Source organism: Barbus barbus (assembly GCF_936440315.1).
Source record: "Barbus barbus genome assembly, chromosome: 39".
Taxonomy (NCBI): Eukaryota; Metazoa; Chordata; class Actinopteri; order Cypriniformes; family Cyprinidae; genus Barbus; species Barbus barbus.
The window spans coordinates 263032-290940 of record NC_136717.1 but is presented as its reverse complement, the minus strand read 5'-3'; the positions used below and the strand labels follow the sequence as shown (position 1 = coordinate 290940).

At 41.5% G+C, this 27909-nt stretch overlaps 1 protein-coding gene across 1 annotated transcript; it reads left to right on the top strand.

Moving 5' to 3' along the window:
• Positions 1-1088: 1088 nt before the first annotated feature.
• Positions 1089-20765, top strand: LOC306858367 (uncharacterized protein). Its single transcript, XM_079398876.1, has 3 exons — positions 1089-1134; positions 3379-3759; positions 17722-20765. The coding sequence occupies exons 2-3, from the start codon at positions 3411-3413 to the stop codon at positions 18894-18896; spliced, it is 1524 nt and encodes a 507-aa protein (XP_079255002.1). The 5' UTR covers positions 1089-1134; positions 3379-3410; the 3' UTR covers positions 18897-20765.
• Positions 20766-27909: the final 7144 nt, after the last annotated feature.

Sequence of the window (27909 nt, the reverse complement as noted above, 5' to 3'; positions counted from 1 at the left end):
ATCTAACAGGTTTTATGGCTCCACGTCACATTTATTCGGTGGGAAAGGGGCCAGAATGGCTCTTTAGATGTTGAAGGTTGCAGACCCCTGGTTTAGAGGAAATTATTTTAACCATTTTAATGTAGGTTTTTTATTCAGACAAAATAAATAGTTTTAAACCCATCAGTGTAATTCTTTAAACAAAACAAAGAGAAATTTGATTTTATTTATTGCCTTTATATTCTATGGAGAAAGTGAGATGAAAAAATATGGATATTTATTCACCATAATAAGGATTGAGTTTTAGTTAACAAATTAAAGTGTAGATCTCTCTATAAACTACATATTCTTAATGAGTTTGAAATATTGAACAGTTCTTTCTAATCCTTTATGAAGATCAAGACACTTTATTAATGATTGAGAATATCACAAATGCTCAGTAGTTGTTCTTATAATTGTGATCACTTCACACTTGCTTACATTTAGATATAAACCAGAAGCTTTTTAACAATATCAGTGGTATTTATAACTTTGATTTCTAACACTTTATTTTAGGGTCTCTTAACTAGTTGTTTATTAGCATGCATATTTCTAGAATATTAGCCATTTATTAGTAGTAATTAAGCACATATTAATGCCTTATTCTACATCCACAATCCTACCCAATACCTAAGCTTAACAACTACCTTACTAACTATTAATAAGCAGCAAATGAGGAATTTATTGAGGGAAAAGTTGTAGTTAATAGTCAAGTCAAGTCAAGTCACTTTTATTTATATAGCGCTTTTTACAATGCAAATTGTGTCAAAGCACTGCACAATATCAAAAAAAGGAAAATAGTGTGTCAATAAGTTTAAATAGTGTCTTTGCAATCAAGTCGACGATATCGCTGGAAATGAAGCGTCCCCAACTAATCAAACCAGAGGAACCAAAACTCCATCGGTGACAGAATGGAGAAAAAAACCTTGTGAGAAACCAGACTCAGTTAATAAGTGTTCCCTGTTGTAAAGTTTTATCCTTTAAATTAATCCATTATCTGATTGTTTGAATGTGAATTTCTGATTATTTTTAGCGCGTGAACGGGACTTTTATTTTGGTGTGGTGACGTCATAAGGCTGCGTCGCGCTCCCGCATCCGTGTTTCTGCTGGAGAAAGGTTTGTTTTTAATCATTTAAGGAGTTTAAACCGAAAATAACTCTCTCTGTCAAATAAATAGAGAACTGTGAAATTAATGGTTATGTAACACTGTAATACTTCTAACAACAACAATGAACGGTTTTTGTGAGTAAACATGAGGAACAGAAACATTTCAGTCTGTGTTCATCACAAACACACTGTTTGCTCACTGACCAGTCCTGATAAACACATAGAGATTAAAACAAAAACAGCTTGATTTCAAGTTCTTAAGATTCGGCATCATTTGCATTCTTTTATTATTTTGATGTGCTAATTTTGAGTGTTTTTGTCTAATCAGGTGTTTAACTCTGACTCTGACTGACTCCCTTACTAGTGTGCTGACTCCTGAACTAGTGCGCTGACTCCTGAACTAGTGCGCTGACTCCTGAACTAGTACGCTGACTGCTGGACTAGTGCGCTGACTGCTGGACTAGTGCGCTGACTGCTGGACTAGTGCGCTGACTGCTGAACTAGTGCGCTGACTGCTGAACTAGTGAGCTGACTCCTGAACTAGTGCGCTGACTGCTGAACTAGTGCGCTGACTGCTGAACTAGTGCGCTGACTACTGAACTAGTGCGCTGACTACTGAACTAGTGCGCTGACTCCTGAACTAGTGCGCTGACTGCTGGACTAGTGCGCTGACTGCTGAACTAGTGCGCTGACTACTGAACTAGTGCGCTGACTGCTGGACTAGTGCGCTGACTCCTGAACTAGTGCGCTGACTGCTGGACTAGTGCGCTGACTGCTGAACTAGTGCGCTGACTGCTGAACTAGTGTGCTGACTACTGAACTAGTGCGCTGACTCCTGAACTAGTGCGCTGACTGCTGGACTAGTGCGCTGACTGCTGAACTAGTGCGCTGACTGCTGAACTAGTGTGCTGACTGCTGGACTAGTGCGCTGACTCCTGAACTAGTGCGCTGACTGCTGGACTAGTGCGCTGACTGCTGAACTAGTGCGCTGACTGCTGAACTAGTGTGCTGACTGCTGGACTAGTGCGCTGACTGCTGAACTAGTGCTCTGACTGCTGAACTAGTGAGCTGACTCCTGAACTAGTGCGCTGACTGCTGAACTAGTGCTCTGACTGCTGAACTTATGTGCTGACTCCTGAACTAGTGCGCTGACTACTGAACTAGTGCGCTGACTGCTGAACTAGTGAGCTGACTCCTGAACTAGTGCGCTGACTGCTGGACTAGTGCGCTGACTGCTGAACTAGTGCGCTGACTGCTGAACTAGTGTGCTGACTGCTGGACTAGTGCGCTGACTGCTGAACTAGTGCTCTGACTGCTGAACTAGTGAGCTGACTCCTGAACTAGTGCGCTGACTGCTGAACTAGTGCTCTGACTGCTGAACTTATGTGCTGACTCCTGAACTAGTGCGCTGACTACTGAACTAGTGCTCTGACTGCTGAACTAGTGAGCTGACTCCTGAACTAGTGCGCTGACTGCTGAACTAGTGCGCTGACTGCTGAACTAGTGCGCTGACTACTAAACTAGTGCGCTGACTACTGAACTAGTGCGCTGACTCCTGGACTAGTGCGCTGACTGCTGGACTAGTGCGCTGACTGCTGAACTAGTGCGCTGACTACTGAACTAGTGCGCTGACTGCTGAACTAGTGCTCTGACTGCTGAACTAGTGCGCTGACTACTGAACTAGTGCTCTGACTGCTGAACTAGTGCGCTGACTACTGAACTAGTGCTCTGACTGCTGAACTAGTGCTCTGACTGCTGAACTAGTGCGCTGACTGCTGAACTAGTGCTCTGACTACTGAACTAGTGCTCTGACTACTGAACTAGTGCGCTGACTGCTGAACTAGTGCGCTGACTGCTGAACTAGTGCGCTGACTGCTGAACTAGTGCGCTGACTGCTGAACTAGTGCGCTGACTGCTGAACTAGTGCGCTGACTGCTGAACTAGTGCGCTGACTACTGAACTAGTGCTCTGACTACTGAACTAGTGCTCTGACTGCTGAACTAGTGCGCTGACTGCTGAACTAGTGCGCTGACTGCTGAACTAGTGCGCTGACTGCTGAACTAGTGCGCTGACTGCTGAACTAGTGCGCTGACTGCTGAACTAGTGCGCTGACTCCTGAACTAGTGCGCTGACTCCTGAACTAGGGAGCTGACTACTGAACTGGGGAGCTGACTACTGAACTAGGGAGCTGACTTCTGAACTAGGGAGCTGATTGAGATCTGTCTGTTAATTATTCTCATCTTAAACACACAGAAAAACTCCTGCTGAAGCACACGGTTATAAAGATGGCGTTTATTAAAGAGGAGAGAGAAGACCTGAAGATTGAAGAAGATTTCAAACAAGAAGATACTGAGACACAACAAACAGAGATGGTGTATATTATAGAGGAGAGTGGAGACATGAAGAATGAAGAAAATACTGAGCAACAAACAGAGATAATGTTTATTATAGAAGAGAGTGGAGAGGTGATGATTGTAGAAAATACTGAGCAACAAACAGAGATGATGTATATTATAGAGGAGACGATTGAAGTCAAACAAGAAGATACTGAGGAACAAACAGAGATGATTATTAAAGAGGAGAGTGAAGACCTGAAGAATGAAGTCAAACATGAATATACTGAGCAACAAACAGGTCAGTTTCATCAGTCACTTTGTGTCATGAATCTCTTTACCTCTCTTTATCTCACACATTAAATGATTATAAACAGCAAATAGCCTAAACAAGTATTTTGTGTAACATTAAGCCCAGTATCTACTTCAGAATTAAAAACAATGAAACCCATTCATTTCTATCACTTAGTTTTGCTACAGTATCTGGGTCAATGACGTGACGCTAATTGTTTTTGTGTCTGTATGGTTTAATTCAATTTAAAAGGGTTAAAATTTCTAAAGAAATGTGCAAATTAATTGCATTCATTATCTTTTTTTGTGAGCCAAGTCTAAAATGGTTTTAATTCATTTTGAGAGAATATTTGGCGGATGATTGCAAAAATGTCAATGAGGTGTAGCCGTAAAAACTTTGGGTCACACTTTATATTAGGTGGCCTTAACTACTATGTACTTACATCAAAAAACAAGTACAATGTACTTATTGTGTTCATATTGTATTGCAAAACACTTCTGCTGCTATTGAGGTGGGATACGGGTAAGGTTAGGGACAGGTTTGGTGGTATGGGTAGGTTTAAAGGTGGGTTAAGGTTTAAGGGATGGGTCAACAGTGTAATTATAAATGTAATTACATAAATTAATTACAGATGTAATTATATATAGGTATTTTTAAAAATATAAGTACAATGTAAAAACATGTATGTACACAATAAGTGCATTGTACCAAATGATTAATTTAAATGTAAGTACATAGTAGTTAAGGCCACCTCATATAAAGTGGGACCAAACTTTGTACCAAATAATTGATCTTGTTTAAAAAAGGTGAAGTTCTCAAAACACCAGATCAGCTAGTTTGGCATAATCTTACATTAGTACTATTTTATATTAAATAAAAGTAAATGGAGCACGATTGTTCTGATTATTATGATTAATTTGGGGAATTATGCGAGTCAAGTACAATTCCTTGAGTGTCAAGGCGGTGTAACCACCATTCAAGAAGCCGTTTTGTTAATATTTTGCAAGATCATAGCCGTTTCTCAATGTGTTCTTGTCTGTTCTTGTGGACTTGTGAAACGTCATCAGTAGTCGTCCAAGTACTGTTCCAATTCAAAGTTCACATCTAACAAAGTACAGTTCAAATCCCCGGATGTGTCCTTGCTCCGCCCCTTTTATCAAAGATATGCGCCGAGAGCAGCCTCACTAGTCTAGTCCTTCTGCCGCTGGCTCTTCTGGCTCTTCTGTAGTGGTTAAATTTGTTTTGGGTAAATCTAACAGGCAATCTCTGGTCTCATGAATATATTATTTCTTCCAGGTCATATCGTTTTGGCTGAGCACAAAATTATTTTTCATAAATTATTTATTTATTAATCGTAATACAGCGCTTACTTTGTTAATGTGACGGATTTGTTTCCTTTTGTCTTTATTTCCTGTTACATAAGTCTCTTGTACTTTACTTTTATAATGGCTATTATTGTTCATTAAAATCGACATTTAACAGTTGTGCTTGTCATATTACATTTTATTATACAGTGAATCAGAGTATATGTGCACATATTACCTAAACCACACATTAATGTTTTGTATTTTTAAAATGAAAACGAAAAGAGGGTTGTTTTATATTTTGTAGAAAATGAAAAGGCAGTGGTGTTTGATATCATTGCGTTGTATTGTAATGCGTGTATGCATTACAATAAATGAAACAGAAAAGAGGCTGTTTGATTTTGTTTCACTGTAATGCATGTACGTTCCCTGAACTATATTTTAGCGGCTATTAATATGTTTACATGAAAACAAAAAGAGGCAGTATTTTGTGGTATTGTAATACAGTGTAGATAACTCAGACGAGCTGACTGACGTTATCAAGTATGCTGCTGTTCCATTTGCAGAATTACAGTCCGAACTTTGCGTACTTGGTATTGAGAAACAGCCCATGTGACAGGAAATTATATCACAGAGAAGGACCTCGGGTGATACTAAATACTGCATGCAAATGTTAGTAACTCTCTTTAAAATATGAGATAATTTTACATTTTTAGGGTATGGTCAGGTATTCTTAGGCATACATGTCATGTGGTATGACCTCAGGAATACATTGATAATTCATAATTATTACAAAAATGAGTAATAACTTTAAAAATTACATTTGAAATATTCCCACCAAGGCCATGTACTTACATACTGTAGGTGTCCATGATAATGTAACCGGTTACACCATTTGACTCCTATTACAAGCCTTTCTGTTAGGGGCCAATTTAGTCAAATATCACTAGTTTATGATGCTGATTAAAGATGTAATGTAAACTAACCTACTAATTTTTAATTATTCTCAAGTGTTTTAATGTTCTATTTTTGGAGAAAGTGAAAGTGAGATTTACCACTTTTTTGGTGCCTGTATTTTGATGTCCTGCATCCGATACCCAACCATTAGGATGTACTGGTCCAAAGCTTTGAAAATCACTGCCATCACTGACAAATTCACAGGTGCCAGATTCTTCAAACTGAGGGGAGCAATAAAAGTGGTTATTGATCGTGATGTGCCAGAAGACCTGAGAATGTCGGACAAATTCTGGAAGGTGAGGCCTTTTCTGGATCGGATTCTGCAAGGCTGCTTGTCTCTGAATCGACCTGATTGTGCATCTATTGATGAGCAGATGATTCCTTTAAAGGGAGCCTGTCCGTACAGACAATATCTGCCAATGAAGCCAAACCCAGTTGGCATAAAGAACTTTGTTTGTGCTACAGCAGATGGCATTGTGCTTGACTTTGAGCTGTATCAAGGCACAGGTTCACTGATTGGGAAGGTCGAAGAACCAGAGGGCCTGGGTTTGGGAAGCTTAGTCATCGAGCGTCTGTGCCAAACTCTGCATCGTGGCACAAAGGTGTATTGTGACCGGTTCTTCACCACCATCAAAGGTGCGCAACGAATGATGGAGAAAGAGCTGTACATGACTGGTACAATAATGAAGAACCGACTCGCTGAGGCGAAGCATAAGTTACCCAGTGACAAAGCCATGAAAAACACAGGAAGAGGTACCTCATCAGAAGTTTCTGCTGAAGATGGAAAGTTGTGTGTAGTGAAGTGGTACGACAACAAACCAGTATTGCTGATGTCTGTTGTTCATGGTACACAGCCAGAAGACACCTGCCAGCGCTGGGACAAGAAAATTAAACAATATGTCACTGTCTCGCGACCAAGCATTATCCGTGAGTACAACATCAAGATGGGTGGAGTTGATTTGATGGATAGAATGATAAGTTGCTATCGCATGAGCACCCGTACTAAGAAGTGGACAATGCGGATGGTAATGCACTTCACGGATCTGGCTTTAGCCAACAGCTGGCTACTCTACCGAAAAGACCATGCAATATGTGCTGGACCAAAGACAAGACCCATCCAGTTCCTTCAGTTCCGCATGGAAGTGGCTATGATCCTCTTGGCCCAGCATCACGGTGCAGATGCAGACCTTTTGACACAGTCAGAGGAGGAAGAAGAAGATTCAAACCAGGGAGTGAAACGTCACGTGACAGAGTTGCCCCATGTCTCGGTCCGCAGGAAGGCTAATGCCCACCTCCCAGAGATGATCGGCCTGAAAAATGCAATGCGCTGCAGACAACTAGGCTGCACTGGAAGAACCCGAGTGCGTTGTATGACCTGCAAAGTGTTCTTGTGCTTGCAAACCGAGCGCAACTGTTACTCAGCCTTTCACACATAAGTGATGGCAGTGATTCTCAAGTTGTGTATATGTTCCTTGGTTCCTCCATGTTCTCCGACTCCGTGAAGGTCAATCAATCAGGTGACCTCTGGGCCTCTGTAAGCAGGCCTGGTCCTTCAGTGCTCAGTTATCGCAGCCTTTAACATGTTCCCTTTTTTACATTACCAATGCAAAATGTCACATGAGCTACTGTTTTTTCTTTTTTTCACTATGATGTTCAAAACACATTAGTAGCCTAATGCAAGAGTGGCTATTTAAAATGCTTTGAATGTTTTATATTTTGTTACAGACATAGTGTCGTCCTGCAACTGTTTTGCAGCATATCAAATGTTCCAAACACTATTTTTAACTGTCCAAAATGGGCAACAATTTGGTTTTTACTCTCTGATAGTCAAAACATGTTCAAAAATATGTGTGTATGTGTTATTAATGCATTAAAAAACAGTCAGGAAAAAAACTGCTGTGTTCAAGGCAGAAATAAAGAGTTTTTCATTCTATTACACAAAGGTGACTTTATTGTGTTTTATGGAAATTCGGACCATGAATCCACATATGTGGACATAATTTTTCTCTAAAAGTACATCATATCAAAAGATGATACTTAGTTTTTATTCTAATTAGGTTCCAATAAGCCCAAATAGCAAAGAGAAATAAAAAATGCATGTAAAAAAACAGCTTGGGCCGCTCACAGTGTGAACATAGCCATAGAGTCATTGTCAACGTCTGCCACCGAGCAAGGTGTGATGGCATCACCCACACGGAGGGCTTTAGGTGTGGGCTAGATGGTGAAATCCTTCCTGATGTCAGAGGGGAATACCTGCTGGACACTGAAAGAGTACACCAACTTTACCATGGGTGAAGCAGAAGAAGCCCCACCTTGCACCTGTCACGCAGCCAATTCTAGAGCCAAGCTAGTGTACCCCCCACTACATGGTTATGATGCCAGAGCCCAGAGCAGATAGGGAGCTCATGCCCACCATGAATACTGAGCCAGAGCCGATGCCCCAACGGAGCCAGAGCCTAGAGCCCAAGTCCCACAGTGAGTCTGACCATCCTGTGCCACCATGGGAGTACAGATTGTCAAAGCAGCTTTACAGTATTAAACAGAAAAATAGTATGTTGATAATGCAAGAGGATGATGGTTAACACTCAATTTTCCAGATTTTGTAGTTTATGTAATTTATTTATACAGGGACAATGCACAACAAACGTGTTGTGCCAGAGTTAGCTATAAAGCTAATTTGCATCTGCAGTCCCTGGGTAGGATGTTGTTACAAAATTACAATGTTCAGTCAAAAACAATACAATACATACAAACAGGGTGTGATTTGTGAAAAAATCAGGGCTTTAAAAAAATAAATAAAAATCTCTTCTTAGGTGGATGGTAAGCATAAGGCTATAGCCTAACCTAATGTTAGTGTAATCTGTTAATAACGCACATTATAAACCCGTCTTTTTAGGCAAGTATATGGGGGTCATGTCATGAAAGGTTTTTAATCTGACAGAAACACAGTCTATTAAAAACATTGTAAGTTAGGCCTATTAATTGTAATGATTTCATTTCCACAGTTATTCAAGCAACTAATAAATCATATAAAGCGAGCAAAAAACACAAAATCAATGGAGCTTTTTGAAACTCAGAATCAATTAAACCATTGAGTCGCAAAATAATTCACTGTTTCGAACCGCTCCAATCAGATCGCATATCGCAAATCATTTGATTTAAATCGGGACTTCGAAGCGAGATCGCGGGATGTTTTTATCCCTGTCATACTCTATTATATTAAAAAAAATCAGATAAAGTCAGTTCATCATTGACTCCATGATGTCATTGTACAGCTTAGTTCTGTTCAAATAGATGTGCAAGCAAGTCAAGTCAGCTTTATTTATATAGCGCTTTTAACAATACTGATTGTGTCAAAGCACTTAACAGTATCACATTGGAGGACAGAGGGTCAGTAAAGTATAATGATAAGATTAAACACTCAATTTTCAGTTAAAGGCATTTCACTATTGAATTCAGAGATGTCATTGTCTAGCTCAGTTTAGTTAAAATAGTATCTGTGCAATCAAATCGACGATAATTGCTAGAAATTAAGTGTCCCCAAATGAGCAAGCCAGAGGCGACAAAAATGTCAACAATAATGCCAGAAATTACGTGTCCCCAAATAAGAAAGCCAGCGGGGACAGTGGCAAGGAAACAACACTCCATCAAACTCCACCAAAACAGAAATTGAGAAGGAAAAAAAAAAAAACTTGGGAGAAACCAGGCTCAGTCAGGGGGCCAGTTCTCCTCTGGACAGATGAAACCATGAAATTCCAGAGTACAACAAGTCAGAATTGAGAAGAGGACTCGTTGGGTTCCCATGGTCTGTGCTGATGGCCGTTGAGTCAGCGAGGTCTTTGCAGGAAATCTGTGTTTAGGGCTCATATAGTTGACACTAGTTGATTTCCGCTGACATTCAGGGCTGTAGAGGTCATCGCTAGGTGCTGATTCACCATCTGGTCTGGATACGGACAGGATCTAGATTAAATCTAATTGAATATAGATTTAAACTGACAAAGTGTGTCTGCCTCCTGAACAACACTAGGTAGATTGTTCCAGAATTTGGGCACTAAATAGGAAAAGGATCTCCCGCCCACAGTTAATTTTGATTTTCTAAGTATTATCAAATGGCCAGAGTTTTAAGATTGCAGGGGACGTGAAGAACTATTAGTTAGGGTTACTATTAGTTAGCCTAACCCTAACCTAACCCTAACCCTAACCCTAACTATTAGTTCTTCTCAAAGAGCTCGCTCAAGTACTGAGGAGCTAAACCATTCAGGGCTTTTTAAGTTATTAGCGAGATTTTAAAATGTGTATGATGTGTAATAGGGAGTCAGTGCCATGATAAGCCTCGGGTTTTCCGGTCTCCAGCTTCACCAAATCAAGATGATCCATGACTCTGCCTCCAGCTTCTGCGCCCATTAGGGGTGTAGAATTAGGAGGACGTTAGGGACTTGTCCCTACACATATCCAGCGACTACCAAATTGTCCTAAGCAATAATTTTGATCAAACATGTTGTATGTATATGTTTTTGTAATTTAGGACTCATCTAATATATATATATATCATAGCATTGATATTACCTAAGAAGCTAAAGTAAATACGTTTGAAAACTGCTCACTTTCAAAGACCCACATTTAATACACCGGGGACGGCGCAAGAACGTAAGGTAGTTGCACACCGGACGAGAAACATAGCACCAACTCACAGGTATTGCACCAAATTCAAGACTGCAATCTAAAACAGATAATCCAGAAGTGAACTTTTATATTAACTATGTATATTAATAGCTCTATATATAGCTATCTATATAAAGCATACGGATAGAAAGGCAAACGCTGTACTGAAAGATGCTAAATACACAATCTTCCAGCCTAGGATGAAGTCATTATGTACATTGACAATAATTTGGGAGTCCCAAATTGGGACAAATATAATGTGATTTTATGGATGGCGGTGGCTATTTTCTTAGTGAGAGATGCTATTTTACACTAAGTGTATTATGCTCTTTTACAAAGTCTTGATTTTGTTTTGGGGGTGTACTAGAACATGCTCTCATACTTGGTGGTTTGAATATCGCATTATTTTTCATATAATTCACATTATTACAATACCTCTCTCCTCAGCCTGGCACAAACAGCTCGATTAGTTCCGGGCTTGATGAAGGCCTGCCTTCCCAAAAACTAAATGTATTGTGATTGGTTAGCTGTCCCAGTGTGTTGTGATTGGCGAACAGCTTAGACGGTGTTTCAGTATTGCCCCGCCCCTCGCCAAAACAGCAAGTTTATCAATATTGCTATATCAATTCAGACCTTGAGAATATTGAGGATCACGCAGAACCTTTGCACGCACGGATATTACAAGACATATTAAAGTGGTAACGTTATTGCTGTTTTTATTTTTTATTTATTTATTTTTTTGGCTAAATCACATTTTATATAGGTTGTCAACAACAGCTTAAAAATAACTGCATTGACTATGTTCAGATAAGTGCAACGGAAATATGTATTATGTTTATTGATCTTTAATTCTAACATTATAACTTGAATTGCAGTGAAACAGTTATACAGTTGAATTTATTTATACCATAGATTTACACTATTTGTGGCGGCATATATATGTAGATTAATTCTCTGCCAGCAGGAGGCGCTGTTGGAGCGGGAGAGAGCGAAGTTTCCCCAGTAACGCTGTACAGAGTTCTGCTCACAAACGATCAACACTGTAGTACAAACGAGCAGTTCGTTGTAGTTCTTGAAAAGGGATTTTTAAAAAAAAACTAAATATCTCCGTTTGGAGTGGACTTTGAGATTTGTAACTTTGTAGATCTTTTTATGCCCAAACATGCACACTACACACTGACTAAAATTCAAAAAGTGAAAAAGCATAATAGGATCCCTTTAACAAAAGATGCTATTTACACTAAGTGCAAATAGCTGTAGATTCTATTTTCACTATGTTGAAATAGCAGGATTTTCTGCTATTTATAATACTTATTGCAAATAGATGCAATTATCTGCACCTCAGTATTGTAGTACATTAAATCAGTATGCAGTAATTACGTATTGTGTAAATTATAGTTTAATTCAATTCATTAAATGTATGCTGCCTTATTGGGACAATAAGCCCTCCCTACACCTACCTTAAGTTCAAATTCAAGCTTTATTGTCATTCCGCTACATGTGGGGACATACAGTGGAACAAAATGTTGTGTCTCGCAGGACCACGGTGCTACATAAATACAGACATACAACAATGAAGTAAAAAACACTATAAACCTATACACTACTAACCTACTGACAGATTTAACTATAAGTATACTATATATTATATATATATTGTATCAGAATCAGAATCAGAAACAGAAAGAGCTTTATTGCCAAGAGTGTTTGCACACACAAGGAATTTGTCTTGGTGTTATGAGCTTCCAGTACAGAAAGTACAAACATAGTGCAGACAACATATAATTAAGGTGATAAAGAACACTAATGAAGAGAATATACAATAATTAAGAATAACAATAGTAATAAAAATAAAAATATACAGAAAAGAGACTTGACCATAGACAGAACTGTGAATGTGCATGTGTCCTATGTACAGATGAAGGTTTGATGGGTTATTTACAGATGTACAGATGTGTTATGTGTTGTTAAGGTGGGATACGGCCTGGGGGAAAAAACTGTTCTTGTGTCTGGCTGTTCTGGTGCTCAGTGATCTGTAGCGCCGGCCAGAGGGCAACAGTACAAAGAGAGAGTGAGCTGGGTGTGAGGGGTCCAGAGTGACTTTCTTAGCCCTTTTCCTCACTCTGGAGGTGTAAAGTTCTTGGAGGCTGGGCAGAGGGGCACCGATAATTCTCTCAGCAGTCCTAACTGTCCGTTGTAGTCTTCTGATGTCTGTTTTGGTAGCTGAACCAAACCAAACAGTTATAGAAGAACATAGGACAGACTCGATGATTGCAGAGTAGAACTGTTTCAGCAGCTCCTGAGGCAGGTTGAACTTCCTTAGCAGGCGGAGGAAATACAGCCTCTGCTGGGCCTTTTCCGCAATAGAGTCAATGTGATTGTCCCACTTCAGGTCCTGAGAGATGGTGGTGCCCAGGAATCTGAATGACTCTACTGAAGTCACAGTGCTGTTCATGATGGTGAGTGGGGGGAGTGCAGGGGGGTTTCTCCTGAAGTCCACTATCATCTCCACAGTTTTGAGCGTGTTCAGCTCCAGGTTGTTAAGACTGCACCAGACAGCCAGCTGCTCAACTTCCTGTCTGTAAGCAGACTCGTCACTGTCCTTGATGAGGCCTATGACTGTAGTGTCGTCCGCAAACTTCAGGAGCTTGACAGAGGGGTCCTTTGATGTGCAGTCATTCGTGTAGAGGGAGAAGAGCAGTGGGGAGAGAACGCAACCCTGAGGGGCGCCAGTGCTGATGGTGAGAGTCCTGGATGTGAGTTTGCCCAGCCTCACTAGCTGCTGCCTGTCTGTCAGGAAGCTGGTGATCCACTGACAGATGGAGGAGGGCACAGAGAGCTGTCTCAGTTTGTCTGAGAGAAGGTCAGGTATGATGGTATTGAAGGCCGAGCTGAAGTCCACAAATAAGATCCTTGCATAATTCCCAGGTTTGTCAAGGTGTTGCAGGATGTAATGCAGTCCCATATTGACAGCGTCATCCACAGACCTGTTTGCTCTATAGGCAAACTGAAGAGGATCCAGCAAGGGTCTAGTGATGTCCTTCAGGTAGGCCAGGACCAGTCTCTCAAGTGACTTCATGACCACAGACGTGAGTGCGACAGGTCTGTAGTCATTAAGTCCAGAGATTTTGGGCTTTTTGGGGACGGGAATGATGGTGGAGCGTTTGAAGCAGCGGGGAACTTCACACTGCTCCAGAGATCTGTTGAAGATTTGTGTAAAGATGGGGGCCAATTGGTCAGCACAGACTTTTAGACAGGCAGGTGAAATACCGTCTGGTCCTGAAGCTTTCCTAGATTTCTGTTTTCTGAAGACCCGGTTCACATCCTCTACACAGACTTTAAACGCAGGTAGAATGGTGGGGGAGGGAGTAAGGGGGGTTGCAGGGGGGGAAGGTGAATGTGTGAAGTGCAGATCAGAGCGGGTGCTGGGTGTCAATCTGGCCTTTTCAAATCTGCAGTAAAACACATTGAGATCGTCAGCCAGTTGTTGATTCTCTGCAGACTGTGGGGGTGGTGTCTTGTACATGGTGATGTTCCTCAGACCAGTCCATACCGACGCCGGATCGTTGGCTGAAAGTTCTTTTTTCAACTTCTCAGAGTAGTTCTTTTTAGCCACTCTGATCTCCTTTGTTAGTCTGTTCCTGGTTATACAAGATTTTATCCCCACTTCTGTAAGCGTCCTCTTTGGCCTGACGAAGCTGTTTGAGTTTCCCAGTAAACCACGGTTTATCATTATTGAATGATAAGAATGTCCTGGTGGGGATGCATATATCCTCACAGAAACTGATATATGATGTTACAGTCTCTGTGAGTTCATCAAGATCGGTGGCAGCGGCTTCAAAAACAGTCCAATCAGTGAGGTCAAAACAAGCTTTTAAATCTTGCTCTGCTTCAATAGTCCATCTTTTAACAGTTCTTAATACAGGCTTAGAAGATTTGAGTTTTTGCCTATAGGTCGGTATGAGATGAACCAAACAGTGATCAGAGAGCCCCAGAGCTGCCCGTGGGACAGAGTGATATGCATCCTTAATTATTGTGTAACAATGATCCAATATATTACTGACTCTGGTGGGACATGTAACGTGCTGTCTGTATTTTGGCAGTTCGCGGGAGAGATTTGCTTTATTAAAATCTCCAAGAATGATTAAAAAAGAGTCCGGGTACCTTTGCTCTGTTTCAGATATTTGTTCAGCCAGCTGTTGCATCGCGGCGCTCACGCACGCGTCTGGAGGCACGTACACATTCACGAGAATGAAGGAGGAAAACTCTCGGGGTGAATAGAACGGCTTACAGTTTATGAAGAAGGCCTCCAAATTAGGAGAACACATCTTCTTCAGAGTTGTTACATCTGAACACCAACCTTCATTTATGTAGAAACATAGTCCACCACCTCTCGTTTTCCCCGTTAGCTCCGTGATGCGGTCTGATCTGAACAGCTGATATCCCGGCAAATGAAGCATGTTATCCGGGATGTTTTCACTCAGCCAGGTTTCAGTGAAGCACAATGCAGCAGAGTTTGAAAAGTCCTTATTTGTGTGGGTGAGGAGAAGTAGTTCATCCATTTTGTTAGGAAGGGATCGGAGATTCGCTAGATGAATGCTTGGGAGCGCAGTTCGGAAGCCGCGTTCGCGGAGTTTAACCAGCGTGCCGGCGCGCTTCCCTCTTTTCCGTCTGAGCGCGCGTTTGACTAGGACCGCTGCCCCTCCGACCAAAACATCCAACAAAGCGTCTGAATAATGAAAAACCGGAAAAAAATTGTCCGGTGTGTGTCGCCTTATGTCCAGTAGTTCGTCTCTGGTAAAACTGACAGTAGGAGAATGACTAAACACAGAACAAACAAACAAAAACAACAAAAGTACGGGAGCGTTCCACACCACAGCAGCCATACTCGGCGCCATCTTGAGTCGTAACCCTATACAAACAAAAAAAATTAAATATAAAAAATACAAACTATACGAATGCTTCACATAAATACTGTACATGTGCAAAGAGAGACATTTGAGTCAGCAGCTGGTTGGGGAACAGAGCAGGATGATTTGTAGTGCATGAGCATGTAAACATACATATATTGCTGAGTCTTTTGTGGGATTGTGTACACGCAGCAGTGTGTGTAAGTGTCCATAGTGCACATAGTGTAAAGTGTAGAGTGTCCATAGTGTAAAGTGTCCATAGTAAACATAGAGGAGAGTGTGTTACTAAAAGTGGTTTGTACAGGCCCACTCACCTGTGTGCAGCACACTTCCAATTGCACAAAAAAAGTTCCATACAGTTTTTTTCTTTGGTGTGGTAAGGTTGGGGGGTGGTCCATGTTTCAGGAGGTAGGGGTTTGCATGGGGTTTCAGAGGGGGGCGGGGTGGTTTGAGTTCAGGGCTCTCACAGCCTGGGGGAAAAAGCTGTTGAGCAGTCTGGCGGAGCGGGCTCTGATGCTCCGGTACCGTCTTCCTGATGGTAGGAGCTGGAAGAGACTGTGGGAGGGATGGGTGAAGTCCTTCACGATGCTGTTGGTTTTGCTGGAGCATCGTGTAAGGAAAATGTCCAGGGTGGAGGGGAGAGGGGCACCGATGATCTTTGCAGCTGTGTTCACTGTCCGCTGGAGGGTCCTGCGGTCAGCAGCACTGCAGTTCCCGTACCAGACAGTGATGCAGGTGGTCAGCACACTCTCAATGGTGCCTCTGTAGAATGTGGTGAGGATGGGTGGAGGGAGACTTGCTCTTTTCAGCCGGCGGAGAAAGTGTAAGCGCTGTTGTGCCTTTTTGGAGAGTGACATGGTGTTAGTGGTCCAGGTGAGATCCTCTGTGATGTGCACCCCCAGGAATTTAGTGCTGCTGACTCTCTCCACAGTCGAGCTGTCGATGGTCAGTGGGGGTGGTCAACGGAGTTTCTTCTGAAGTCCATCACAACCTCCTTTGTCTTCTCCACATTGAGGGACAGATTGTTAGTGCCACACCATTCAGCCAGCTGTGCCACTTCCTCTCTGTAGTGCGTTTCATCATTGTTGCTGATGAGACCTACCACTGTTGTGTCATCAGCAAACTTGATGATGTGGTTGGAGCTGAATTTGGCAGTGCAGTCGTGGGTCAGCAGTGTGAAGAGCAGCGGGCTGAGCACACAGCCTTGTGGGGCACCTGTGCTCAGTGTTGCAGGGCTCAAGGTGTTGTGGCCGACACGGACTGACTGAGGTCTTCCGGTTAGAAAGTCCAGGACCCAATTACAAGGGAATTGTTAAGGCCCAGCAGGTTTAGTTTATTTATGAGCTGTTGTGGGATTATTGTGTTGAATGCTGAGCTGAAGTCAATGAACAGCATTTTAACATAGGAGTCTTTATTTTCTAGGTGGGTAAGAGCCAGGTGGCGGTTGGAGGAAATTGCATCGTCCGTAGAGCGGTTTGGACGGTATGCAAACTGGAGCGGGTCGAGTGTGTTGGGGAGGCTGGTTTTGATGTTGTGCATGACTAGACTCTCAAAGCACTTCATCATGATTGGAGTCAGTGCTATGGGACGGTAGTCATTCAGACAGGACACAGGTGATTTCTTTGGTACCGGTATGATTGTTGTGGATTTGAGACATGTGGGGACGACTGCCTGGCTCAGTGAGGTGTTGAAGATATCTGTTAGGACATCTGTCAGCTGTGCAGCACAGTCTCTCAGAACACGGCCAGGTATGTTGTCAGGACCCACAGCCTTGCGTGGGTTAATCCTAGATAGGGTCTTCCTTACATTGGCTGGAGACAGACAGAGCGCCCGGTCGTTGGGAGGTGTGGGCAGTTTTTGTGCAGGTGTGTCATTCTGCATTTCAAACCGTGAATAAAAGTGGTTGAGTGCATCGGGGAGGGATGTGTCATCATCACAGGCCTGTGGCGGGGGCTTGTAGTCAGTGATGGTCTGAATGGCTTGCCACAGGCTCCGTGTGTCTCTGCTGTCTGTGAAGTGATTGTTGATTTTTTGAGCATATGACCGTTTTGCATTTTTGCCGGTTTACATCCTTTTCATGTCTGTTGCTTTGAACAAATAATCTGGTGTTAACTTGTTTTTGTTTATTTTCACGTTAGACCCGATGCCACTGAAAGAGGAGAGTCAAGACCTGAATGAAATGGAAGAGAACAATCAGGATGAGAAATGCCATGATTCCATGACTGGGGAAAAATCTTTGAGTGATGTTCAGACTCATGAAACAGAAACTAGGAATATTAAAGGCCAGATGAGAGTACATACTAAGGAGAAGCCCCATGCCTGCCAACAGTGTGGGAAGAGTTTTGCACTAAAAGAAAATCTTAACATTCACATGAGAGTTCACACTGGAGAGAAGCCTCATGCCTGCCAACAGTGTGGGAAGAGTTTCACACTAAAAGGAAGTCTTAACATTCACATGAAAGTTCACACTGGAGAGAAGCCTTTCTCCTGTCAAGAGTGTGGGAAAAGTTTTGCACTAAAAGGAGATCTTAAATGTCACTTGAGAGTTCACACTGGAGAGAAGCCTTACTCCTGTCAACAGTGTGGGAGGAGTTTTGCACTAAAAGGAAATCTGAATAGCCACATGAGAGTTCACACGAGAGAGCGCCCTTTCACCTGCCAACAGTGTGGAAAAAGTTTCATTCAAAAACAAAGCCTTGAAATCCACTTAAAAATCCATTCTGGAGAGAAGCCGTTCAGTTGCCCTGAGTGTGGAAAGAGTTTTGACATGAAAAAAAAACTTAATGTCCACATGAGGACTCACACTGGAGAGAAGCCTTACTCCTGCGATCTGTGTGAGAAGAGATTCACACGAAACGAAACTTTTAAGGCTCACATGGCAATTCACAAGGGAGAGAATCCTTTTGATTGTGATGAGTGTGGAAAGAGTTTCAGATATAAAAGAAACCTTAAGCAGCACATGAGGATTCACGCTGGAGATAAAAGTTTAATTGAAAGGAATCGCCTTAAGAATCGTGTACGACGTCGCATTGCAGAGAAGCTTCACAAATGCCCTCACTGTGAAAAGGGTTTCACAAAAAGAGCAAAGCTGGAGGAGCACATAAGAATTCACACTGGAGAGAAACCTTTCACCTGCCCTCAGTGTGGAAAGAGCTTCACAATTAAAGGAAACCTTAGGATTCACATTAGAGTTCACACTGGAGAGAAGCCTTATAAGTGTCCTCATTGTGAAAAGAGTTTCACATATCACACAGACTTGAAACGGCACTTGCACACTCATTCCGTGAAGATAATTCTGATTTCCATAGCGTGACAAGAGGTTTAGAAAAAGGAGGCAATATAAAATGTTTATCTTTTAGAAAACAATGTTACTTTCACACACCACAGCTGAAAGTGAGCTTCATCTGATTTAACTTTTTGACAACATTTTTTTTATTTGTATTATATTTTTTATATCCTTTACCTTTTTATTCTTCACCTGACCATCTTCTTTGCTATAGTTTCAAATATTAAGCAGACACCCTTTAATTTAGACCAGGGGATGGCAACCGATTGAGAAAATTGCATACCAATGATCGTTTTGAGGTCCTCTGCACAATCTTACCTGTGTTGCAGCCTGGAATTGAACTGCTGGTTCATCTATTGTCCTTTTGCATTATTACACACTATTGTACCTATTTAATACTGTAAAGTTGCTTTTACACAATCTGTATTGTAGCATTTGGAATAACCCGAGACACAATTGTTCATTAGATTTAACAAATCAGTTATTCGTTAGATTAACAAATAATCACAGACCCCTCACCCAATAAACATACTGAGTGGCAGGATGTCTGTGAAGGACCCCAGGCCCCTGGTTACCATGGCAACCAGGGCACCTCAGCCAGATCAGATAAACTTTACGACTTAAAAGTATGTAGAGAGAATCTTCCCCCTTACCCAATTCTCTCTAAAACAGACACATACTGCTATAGGAAATTACTTCTTTCATTAATTCATAGACAAAGTTTTCTATGACCTTCCTATCTTGCATATCCCCAGGTCAGTGTGCATGATTACTACCTTCTTGTATATGGTCTTTTGTATTGTATACTGTTTTATGCATGCTTACCTATGCCATGTCGAGTATCTGCGAATTCATCTTCTGATGATCTAAATGAGAGTATATATTATATGTTGGTATATATGCAACATATTAGTGTTCTAAGAATCTTTAGTAGTTTTTGCATCGACGCCAAGTTGAATTACATACGCAAATTACCATGTTCAGAGAAAAAGAGTCTTAAACTTTCCCACCAGAAGTATAAGCCACCATTGGCTCTTTGACCCCTGAGAGGTGTGACCTCCACAGAACATAAAAGGCCTCACTTCAGTGACCTGTCTAGCTTTTAGTCTCTTCACTCGTCTCTCATCACCTTCTCGTCTTCTAGTGACTAAGTCCCAGAGCTGGCGCAAGCGCACCTGGCTGGCCTTGACACAGAGTTTTAGCTTCTTTTACATGCGGAGAAGATGAGGAAGTGAGCTAGAACTCTCCTGGAACCCTTAAGTGTGCCAGGCTTCGGCCTTGACTTTCCATTCAACCAAAGATCCTCAGATCTCAGCAGATGCCTCTCTTAGCTCTTCTTCATTTCCTACCTGGGAAGAAACTCCCAATCACCATCGAGTCAGGACATCTTTGGAATTCATCACTCTTCAAACCAGGAAGAACATGATCACAAGTCCAATACCTTGAAACCATCAAGACTTTCATCCGAGACTGCATCCGGACACTCATCAACGACCAAGGCAATGCAAGTATAGTATATTTAACTAAACAGAGGTTTAGTATAAGCCAGAGGTCTCAAACTCAATTCCTGGAGGGCCACAGCTCTGCAAAGTTTAGCTCCAACCAGCTCCAAATCACACCTGCTTGGAAGCTTCTAGTGATCCTGAAGACCTTGATTAGCTGGATCAGGTGTGTTTGATTAGTGTTGGAGCTAAACTCTGCAGGAATTGAGTTTGAGACCAATGGTATAAGCTGTAGACCCTGTTATAAACGGCGCTGATGGTTTTATTCAGGTGGTTAACTGACTCTTTTCATAGCTTCATTCTCTGATGATTTCATCCATCAAGTCTCATTTGCCCTTTCCCCATGTATGAGTGATTGTATGTTTGTTTGTTTAGCTAATAAAACTTTTGTGCAGAAATTACATGAGTTTCTGGTCCTGCTTGTGAATAATGTCCCTTTACGATTTAGACCCTTGCTACATGCTCTAATGCATTCATACTGTAGGAAGGGATTTCCTGTGGCCACAAAAATATCCTTTCTTAGAGTTGATATGAATTTACACTGAATGTTCGCTGGACGAACAAATTAGTTGATGGCAATTTAATTCTGCTACAGTTACTACTGGCAGCTTATATAAATAATTATAATTAATCATAATTGTAATTATTTATATACATTTCCCTATTGAGCTAATTTGCTACAGTATTGTTAAAAGTGCTATATAAATAAAGGTGACTTGACTTAATCATTTTTCATAGACACACAGCCTGTTAGGAGTTATAATTACTATTAAAGTGTGAGAATTAACCTGCGCTAGTTTACAGATGTGTGTGGCTAACAACACTCATCAATGTCAAAATCATTCAGATGGCCAATCAAATGAAAGTAGCCAATGTTTTCTGTTTACAGAAGCAGAGCGTGAATGCCAGTGCAAAGTGTAAATTTAACCTTGAAAAAAGAATGAGGTAAAATGGAAATTTCCAAAACGCAAATAATTTAATATTAGTTAAAGGGTTAGTTCACCCAAAAATGACAATTCTGTCATTAATTACACACCCTCATGTCGTTCCAAACCCACAAGAACTTCGTTCATCTTCAAAACACAAATTAAGATATTTTTGAAATCGGAGAGCTCGCTGACCCTCCATAGACAGCAACAAAACTGTAATGTTTCCAGGTCCAGAGACGTAGCAAGGACATCGGTAAAATAGTCCATGTAACATCAGGGGTTTTTTACGAAGCTACGAGAATACATTTTGTGTGCAAAGAAAACAAAATAACTGCTTTATTCAACAATTCTGCTCCTCATCCCGTCTCCAGCGACAAGCCGCCATTGTGGAGAGAGAATCACGCTAATTAAAGTTCCCAACACAGGCAGATTCGCATCCACAATCATAAAAAGAAGTAGAAAGAGAGAGAGAGGAAAAAATATTTCATTCCATAGTTATGAAAAAAAAACATCAAACACTAATCTTAAAGTAAAATAACCATTAAACACTGTAAAAAACAATAAGCACATCAAACGTGCGAGTGCGTGCGTGTGTAGTAGTGAATGAATGAATATGAATGAGTGTGTGTATGGGTGGCTTAAAGGTACTGACCAAGGTTGCAGTCAGAAAGGAAACTGGAGAGTGTTGTGTAGAAACCAGGACAGGTGGATAAACAGCCCTCACTTGTCTTCCGAACAGTATTACTAAAAGCAGAAGATCTTGATGTGTAACGCTAGAAGTCCAATAAACTTCACGACGCACCAGACATTGCTCACAGGAAGCCACAGTTCGACAAGCATCAGTCTTTCCACTTTGTACGCCGTCCACTCACTCTTACTACTGCAAACCTTACTGATGACACAATTTATTTCAGATACGTCACGCTTCCTTATATCCTACTTCCTTCCGCTGTTAGTTGAAACACTCCACCCCAGTCACACAAAGTGAAAGTAAATGATTTCTGTGGCACGCTCTCCCCCCCTGGAAGAAAACAACCCATGGTTGTTGAAAGAGAACATGAATTAGAAACCTAGGAATTCATCATCATCATCAGAGGTTTCTTGAAATAAGTGAAGGAGTTTTTGTTTTTCCTGGGTCTCCAATTCCTCCGCGGTTGGATAGCATGGTTTGAGGTTGCACACGTGTGCAGTGCGGACATCCTCTCCAGTGTCTTCCAACGCTATCTGAAAATTCTTTGTCAAATGTATCATATTCTTGTTATAGAAATCATGCCCAAAATTATACTTATATGCCAAAATTATATTTATATAATTATATAAAATTATACCATAATTATACTTTTGCTTTTAGCCATCACTTTTTGCGTTCTTTGAGTGCAGTTCCAGCGTGCTTCGGCCTGTCCGCCCACTGCTACCTAACCCGAAGAAAAGAAAAACTATCTAGTCTCGTTACATCCTTTTATTCTTTTACTTTAGTTTCTTTTCTTCTTCTTGCTGCAACGCCGTGTCTCCGAGTCCAACTCCAACTATGCTCGCATCAAAATTTCAACCAGCCCACAACTCCACATCTTCAGCTAACGCCCAACTATTGGCTTCCAAGATGTCACTTCAATGACTTCTGAACTTCCAGCCAATCAGCAACCTTGGGAAACCCCTTTCTGCAACAACTACAACAAGGGAACCCCCTCAACAAGCAACACAAGTACCTCCAGATTCTAGCTGAACTGGTGCATTGATTATTTAGTTAATAGCCTCATTGAGAAACTCAATGCGAGGGTTAATTAAATAAATGATGGTTGTTCAGGTCTAGGCAATTGCACATATTGCTATAAACTTGGGATTTCACATTTCATTCTTTTAAACTCATCCTTTCCTTACTTTCTCTCTTCCTGCAACTTGTGTGAATGCCTGTGTTCATGTGTTAGATTAGTTTATGTCTTAGATTTATCCAATAAATTTGAGTAAATTATCAGCAAAAGTTTTTTTAAAAGTGAACTAATCCTTTAAATGTGTTTTCACTGTATTTTGGATTTTAACGTCCTGGGCTCAACGGTGGTGCCGGCGACGCCACTTGCAGGTTTTAATGATATGTCTTCCCCGTCTGCCTTCATTATCTCTAATGTGACCACGTCCACGAGCAGATCCCACTTTTGATATTACAATAGTCCACGTGAAACATGCGGCATGTAAACAGCCACAGCACAGCAAACAAAGCAGTGAGACTTTTCCTCAAGATCATCTCGGCTACTTTGTTTCTGGAAGAAGAAACGCTGAGAGAAATAAGACAGGATTTTCCTCAGAAGAATGCGGAGGCTTGATATCCAGCGGGGGATATCATTTACACGAGTAAGTTACATTAGTCGCCGACGCCCGTGAAATATTTGACATGCTAAATATCTGGACCTGTAAAAAAATGTACTAATTAATCACAGATTTTTCTGAAATTGATCGCGATTAATCCCACCTAACATTAAAGTTTTTAAATATACTTTTATGTTGCAATAACTTAACATTCAATCTTCAAATTAATGTAAAAACAACAAAGACAGTATATTTTTTAATATTTGTTCAATGGCATCTTTTTTTGACTAAAGGCCAATATCACTGATACCAATACTGATTTCTCTATAAAATCCCCCCCCCCCCCCCCCCCCCAATATTTAACCATTGACTATAGCCAGTCAACATTAGAGTATAATTGAGAGCTACCAATTTTAAAACTTATTTACTTTTAAAAAACTAACTTGTAATTTAAGTGAACTTAAAACAATCTTCACAACCCATTATAATAAATGTCATATTTACCTGTGCCCTTCAGCAGAAATATACAGAAATTGAAGTTATCAAGCACTAAATTCTAAATGAATCCTTAAAGCAATAAATGTTCTTATTTCCTCTTTGTCCTTTGATTAATAGACATCCCAGAAGCTGGTTATTAGGTTATTTTGTCTGTTATTTCTTTAAGAGCCGCCGCCGCTGAACATGACACGGATACATCATATTTTCTCTCACTCTTTTTACCTTTTCTGACCCACTTCAGGTCTTAAAGCTGACGAGTTGAATCGGGTGTGTTAGCCAGGAATGAAACATGTATTAGCCAGAGCTTTAAGGAAAGGAATGTTACCGTTGAGTGCTGTGTTGCAGATGCAGCAAAGAAGGAATCTGAGAAGAAAGTCCCGGAGAAGACAAATGAGAAAATGGAGAACTTTATATAGAAATCTGCTAAGGGAATTTCCAGATCTCATGACGTGTCAAGACATTGGAATCCACCTGCTGTCTATAAAGGACTGAAGTACGATGAAAAAATCAGATGCTGGTTCTGTGTGACAGCTTCTCCGGTGCCGGCGACCTTGTTATATATTATATACCTTTTTTTATTTCTGTTTTTTTATATATTAGTATTTTATTTGTAATGTATTTAACCTATATACAATAAAACTATATTTAATTATAACTAAGAAGTTCGCCTGCCTGAAGACTCTGATTTATAGACTTGAGCAGAACAGACCATGGAGAAATCTTCTGAGACCTATTTTGTGAGTATGAAAATTGACATGCTTATTGTTACGTGAGTACAGATCTGAACACAGGGGTGAGTATGAGCAATTATTGGTTTATTGAATAGGTAGGTCAGAAATGAAGACGGGGAATTTGAGGTGAGTAATCCAACACTGAGTTTGTCCAGGGAGGTGAATACTGGGAGTAACAGGAATCCTTTGCCTTTCAGGAACTTGTGGAGACGGAGACCAGGAGAACAGGGGGACCAGAGATCGTGAAGCACACACCTCAGCGTGGAGTTGAGAGCTGATTAGATTAGCTGATGCACTGGAAGGGAGTGAGTCCAGTGGAAGCCTGTCATAGGGAGTTCTGAGCGTACTCGGCCCAGTCTAGGAACTGGTTCCAGGGGTCCTGGTGGCCGTGGTGAAGGTTCTTAGGAAGCGCCCCACCTCCTGGATCTTACGTTCGGCTTGCCCGTTAGACTGTGGGTGATAGCCTGAGGTGAGGCTTACGGTTACACCTAGGAGTGAGAAGAAGGCCTTCCAGACTCTTGAGATGAACTGGGGTCCTCTGTCGGATACTATATCTTTGGGTAGGCCGTAATACCGTAAGACTCGATTGAAGAGGAGTTCTGTTGTCTGGAGTGCGGTGGGAAGACCTTTGAGGGGAATCAGTCGACAGAACTTTGAAAAACGATCAATGATGACAAGGATGCAAGTATTACCATCAGAAGCGGGTAGATTCGTTATGAAATCTACTCCTAGGTGTGACCACGGACGGTTAGGTGTGGGTAATGGTAGGAGTTTACCGGCTGGGAGTTGACGGGGACTCTTTGACATGGCACAGTCAGGGCAGCCCTGCACGAACCTTCTCACGTCCCTGGCCATATTGGGCCACCAGAAGCGATCTTTTAACAACGAGAGAGTGTTTTTGATCCCTGGGTGGCCAGTGCCCAAAGAAGTGTGAGTGGAGTGAATGAGGGGTGTACGTTGTGTCCGTGGTACGTACTGATGGTCTGGTGGGCAGCCCGGCGGAGTGGCAGGAGGAGTTAGGGAGGCGACTGGTGGAGACGTCCACTGGATAGGGCTGGAGATGAGCTCTGCGGGAATTATCTTCTCTGTCTGTTCCTGTGATTCTTCAGGTGCGTGAATATGGGAAAGGGCGTCAGCTTTGACGTTTCGTGGGCCTGGGCGATAGGAAATCTTGAAATGGAATCGGGTGAAGAATAATGCCCATCGGGCCTGACGGGGATTGAGTCGTTTAGCATCCCAAAGATATTGTAAGTTCTTATGGTCGGTTAGTACTAGAAAGGGATGTGCTGCGCCCTCCAACCAGTTCCACCACTCCTCTAAGGCTAATTTAATGGCCAGGAGTTCACGATTGCCAATGTCGTAGTTTCTCTCCGCAGGGCTGAGTTTCCGGGAGAAGAAGGCGCATGGATGGAGTTTCGGAGTAGTCCCCTGCTGCTGAGAAAGCACCGCTCCTACTTCCGTGGTTGAGGCGTCAACTTCCACGACGAAAGGGAGTTCCGGGTTGGGATGGACAAGGAGCGGTGCACTGGTGAAAGCCTTCTTGAGAGTATGGAAAGCTTCTGTGGCAGTGGGGTTCCAGGACAGAGACTTGGCCTTTCCTTTGAGGAGGTCGGTGAGTGGACTGGTGATGGTACTGTAGTTCATAATGAAGCAGCGATAGAAATTGGAGAAACCAAGGAAGCGTTGTAATTCTTTAATTGAGCTGGGGATGGGCCAGGATGTGATGGCCTCCAACTTCCCCTCGTCCATGCGAATGCCACCACTGTCAATGATGTATCCCAGGAAGTGAACTGAGGGTTGGTGGAAAAGACATTTTTCAGCTTTGAGGTACAAATGGAACTTCCTTAACTGCTGGAGGACCTCCACAACATGGTGGTGATGTTCGGCCAGGCTCCAGGCTTGCTGATTCATCGTGCAATGTGAACACAGTAGCGACTGAATGCTACCCCAGATAGTCATGCAGTGTGAAAATGATGATCCGATGATTTTGAAAATCACGCAGTGTGAACTCGGCATAAGAATGTTTAGACAAAACTTTACTATATTCTCTGTTCGCGAAGATCTTTATAACGTGCTTAACAATAAAAATGTATTTTCCCAGATATAAAATGTTTTTGTATTGTATAATAGGCCTAATAAGCATCCTTGTGTTTATGACATAGTATAGTAATTGTACTTTTATTATGCCTAGACTAAAATGTATTTTCTTTGTTATTGGAATTCTGTTTTCTCATGAAGTATGCATACTATACTAAGGTACTGTGGGGAAAGAAAGGCTATCGATTGTTTATAAAATTCTTTTAGGACTGTGAATACACCACTCTTGCCTTCACCTGCATCTCACACAGGAAGGGGATGCTCCTTCAGTTTTTACCTCCATTCAGAATCTTAGAGTAAGCGTGCATTCACTATTTTACAGATGTTACTTTCATTTGATTTATTTACTATATGGTAAAATAAGTGTGCTATGTGGTTATTGTGTTCTTTGTTTCGATAAATTAGTACTAGTATCAGTGAACATCACAATAATGTTAATATTGTAATTTGTGTAAACAGCATGCTTACTTTTTTATTTCAGATGTGAGAATAACAGTGCAAAAGAACTTGTTGCAAAGAGAGACAAAGCAAATAAGCAGCCCACTCTGTCATGGAAAACAGAGACTGATGTTGACAAGTTCCACAGGCTCTGAGATTCCTGCCCGCACAGGAACCTGGACCACAGCTAAGACCATGTGACACACACACACTCCCATGAGACTCTTCAAAATGTTGTTCAAGTTTCCTGCCCGTTTTGGATATTTTGTATATTGCACCCATGATGTCTTGACTCTTGTGTTGTTGTTTCTTTGTTTGTTTGTTCCTAGTAAACTGTTTAACTGCACTCGCATGTGAATCTCAAGTTATTTTATGTGATAGTTATATATATTCTGAATAAACTACAAACAAAAAATAAATTTCTTTTTTCTTTAATTCTTTCTTGTAGCAATTCCCTCTGTCACATACCTGACTGAAAGGCTCATTATGTGGGCCTTTGTCTTCTCAGATGTGAATCACACTATTATTCATGATGATTCACCCC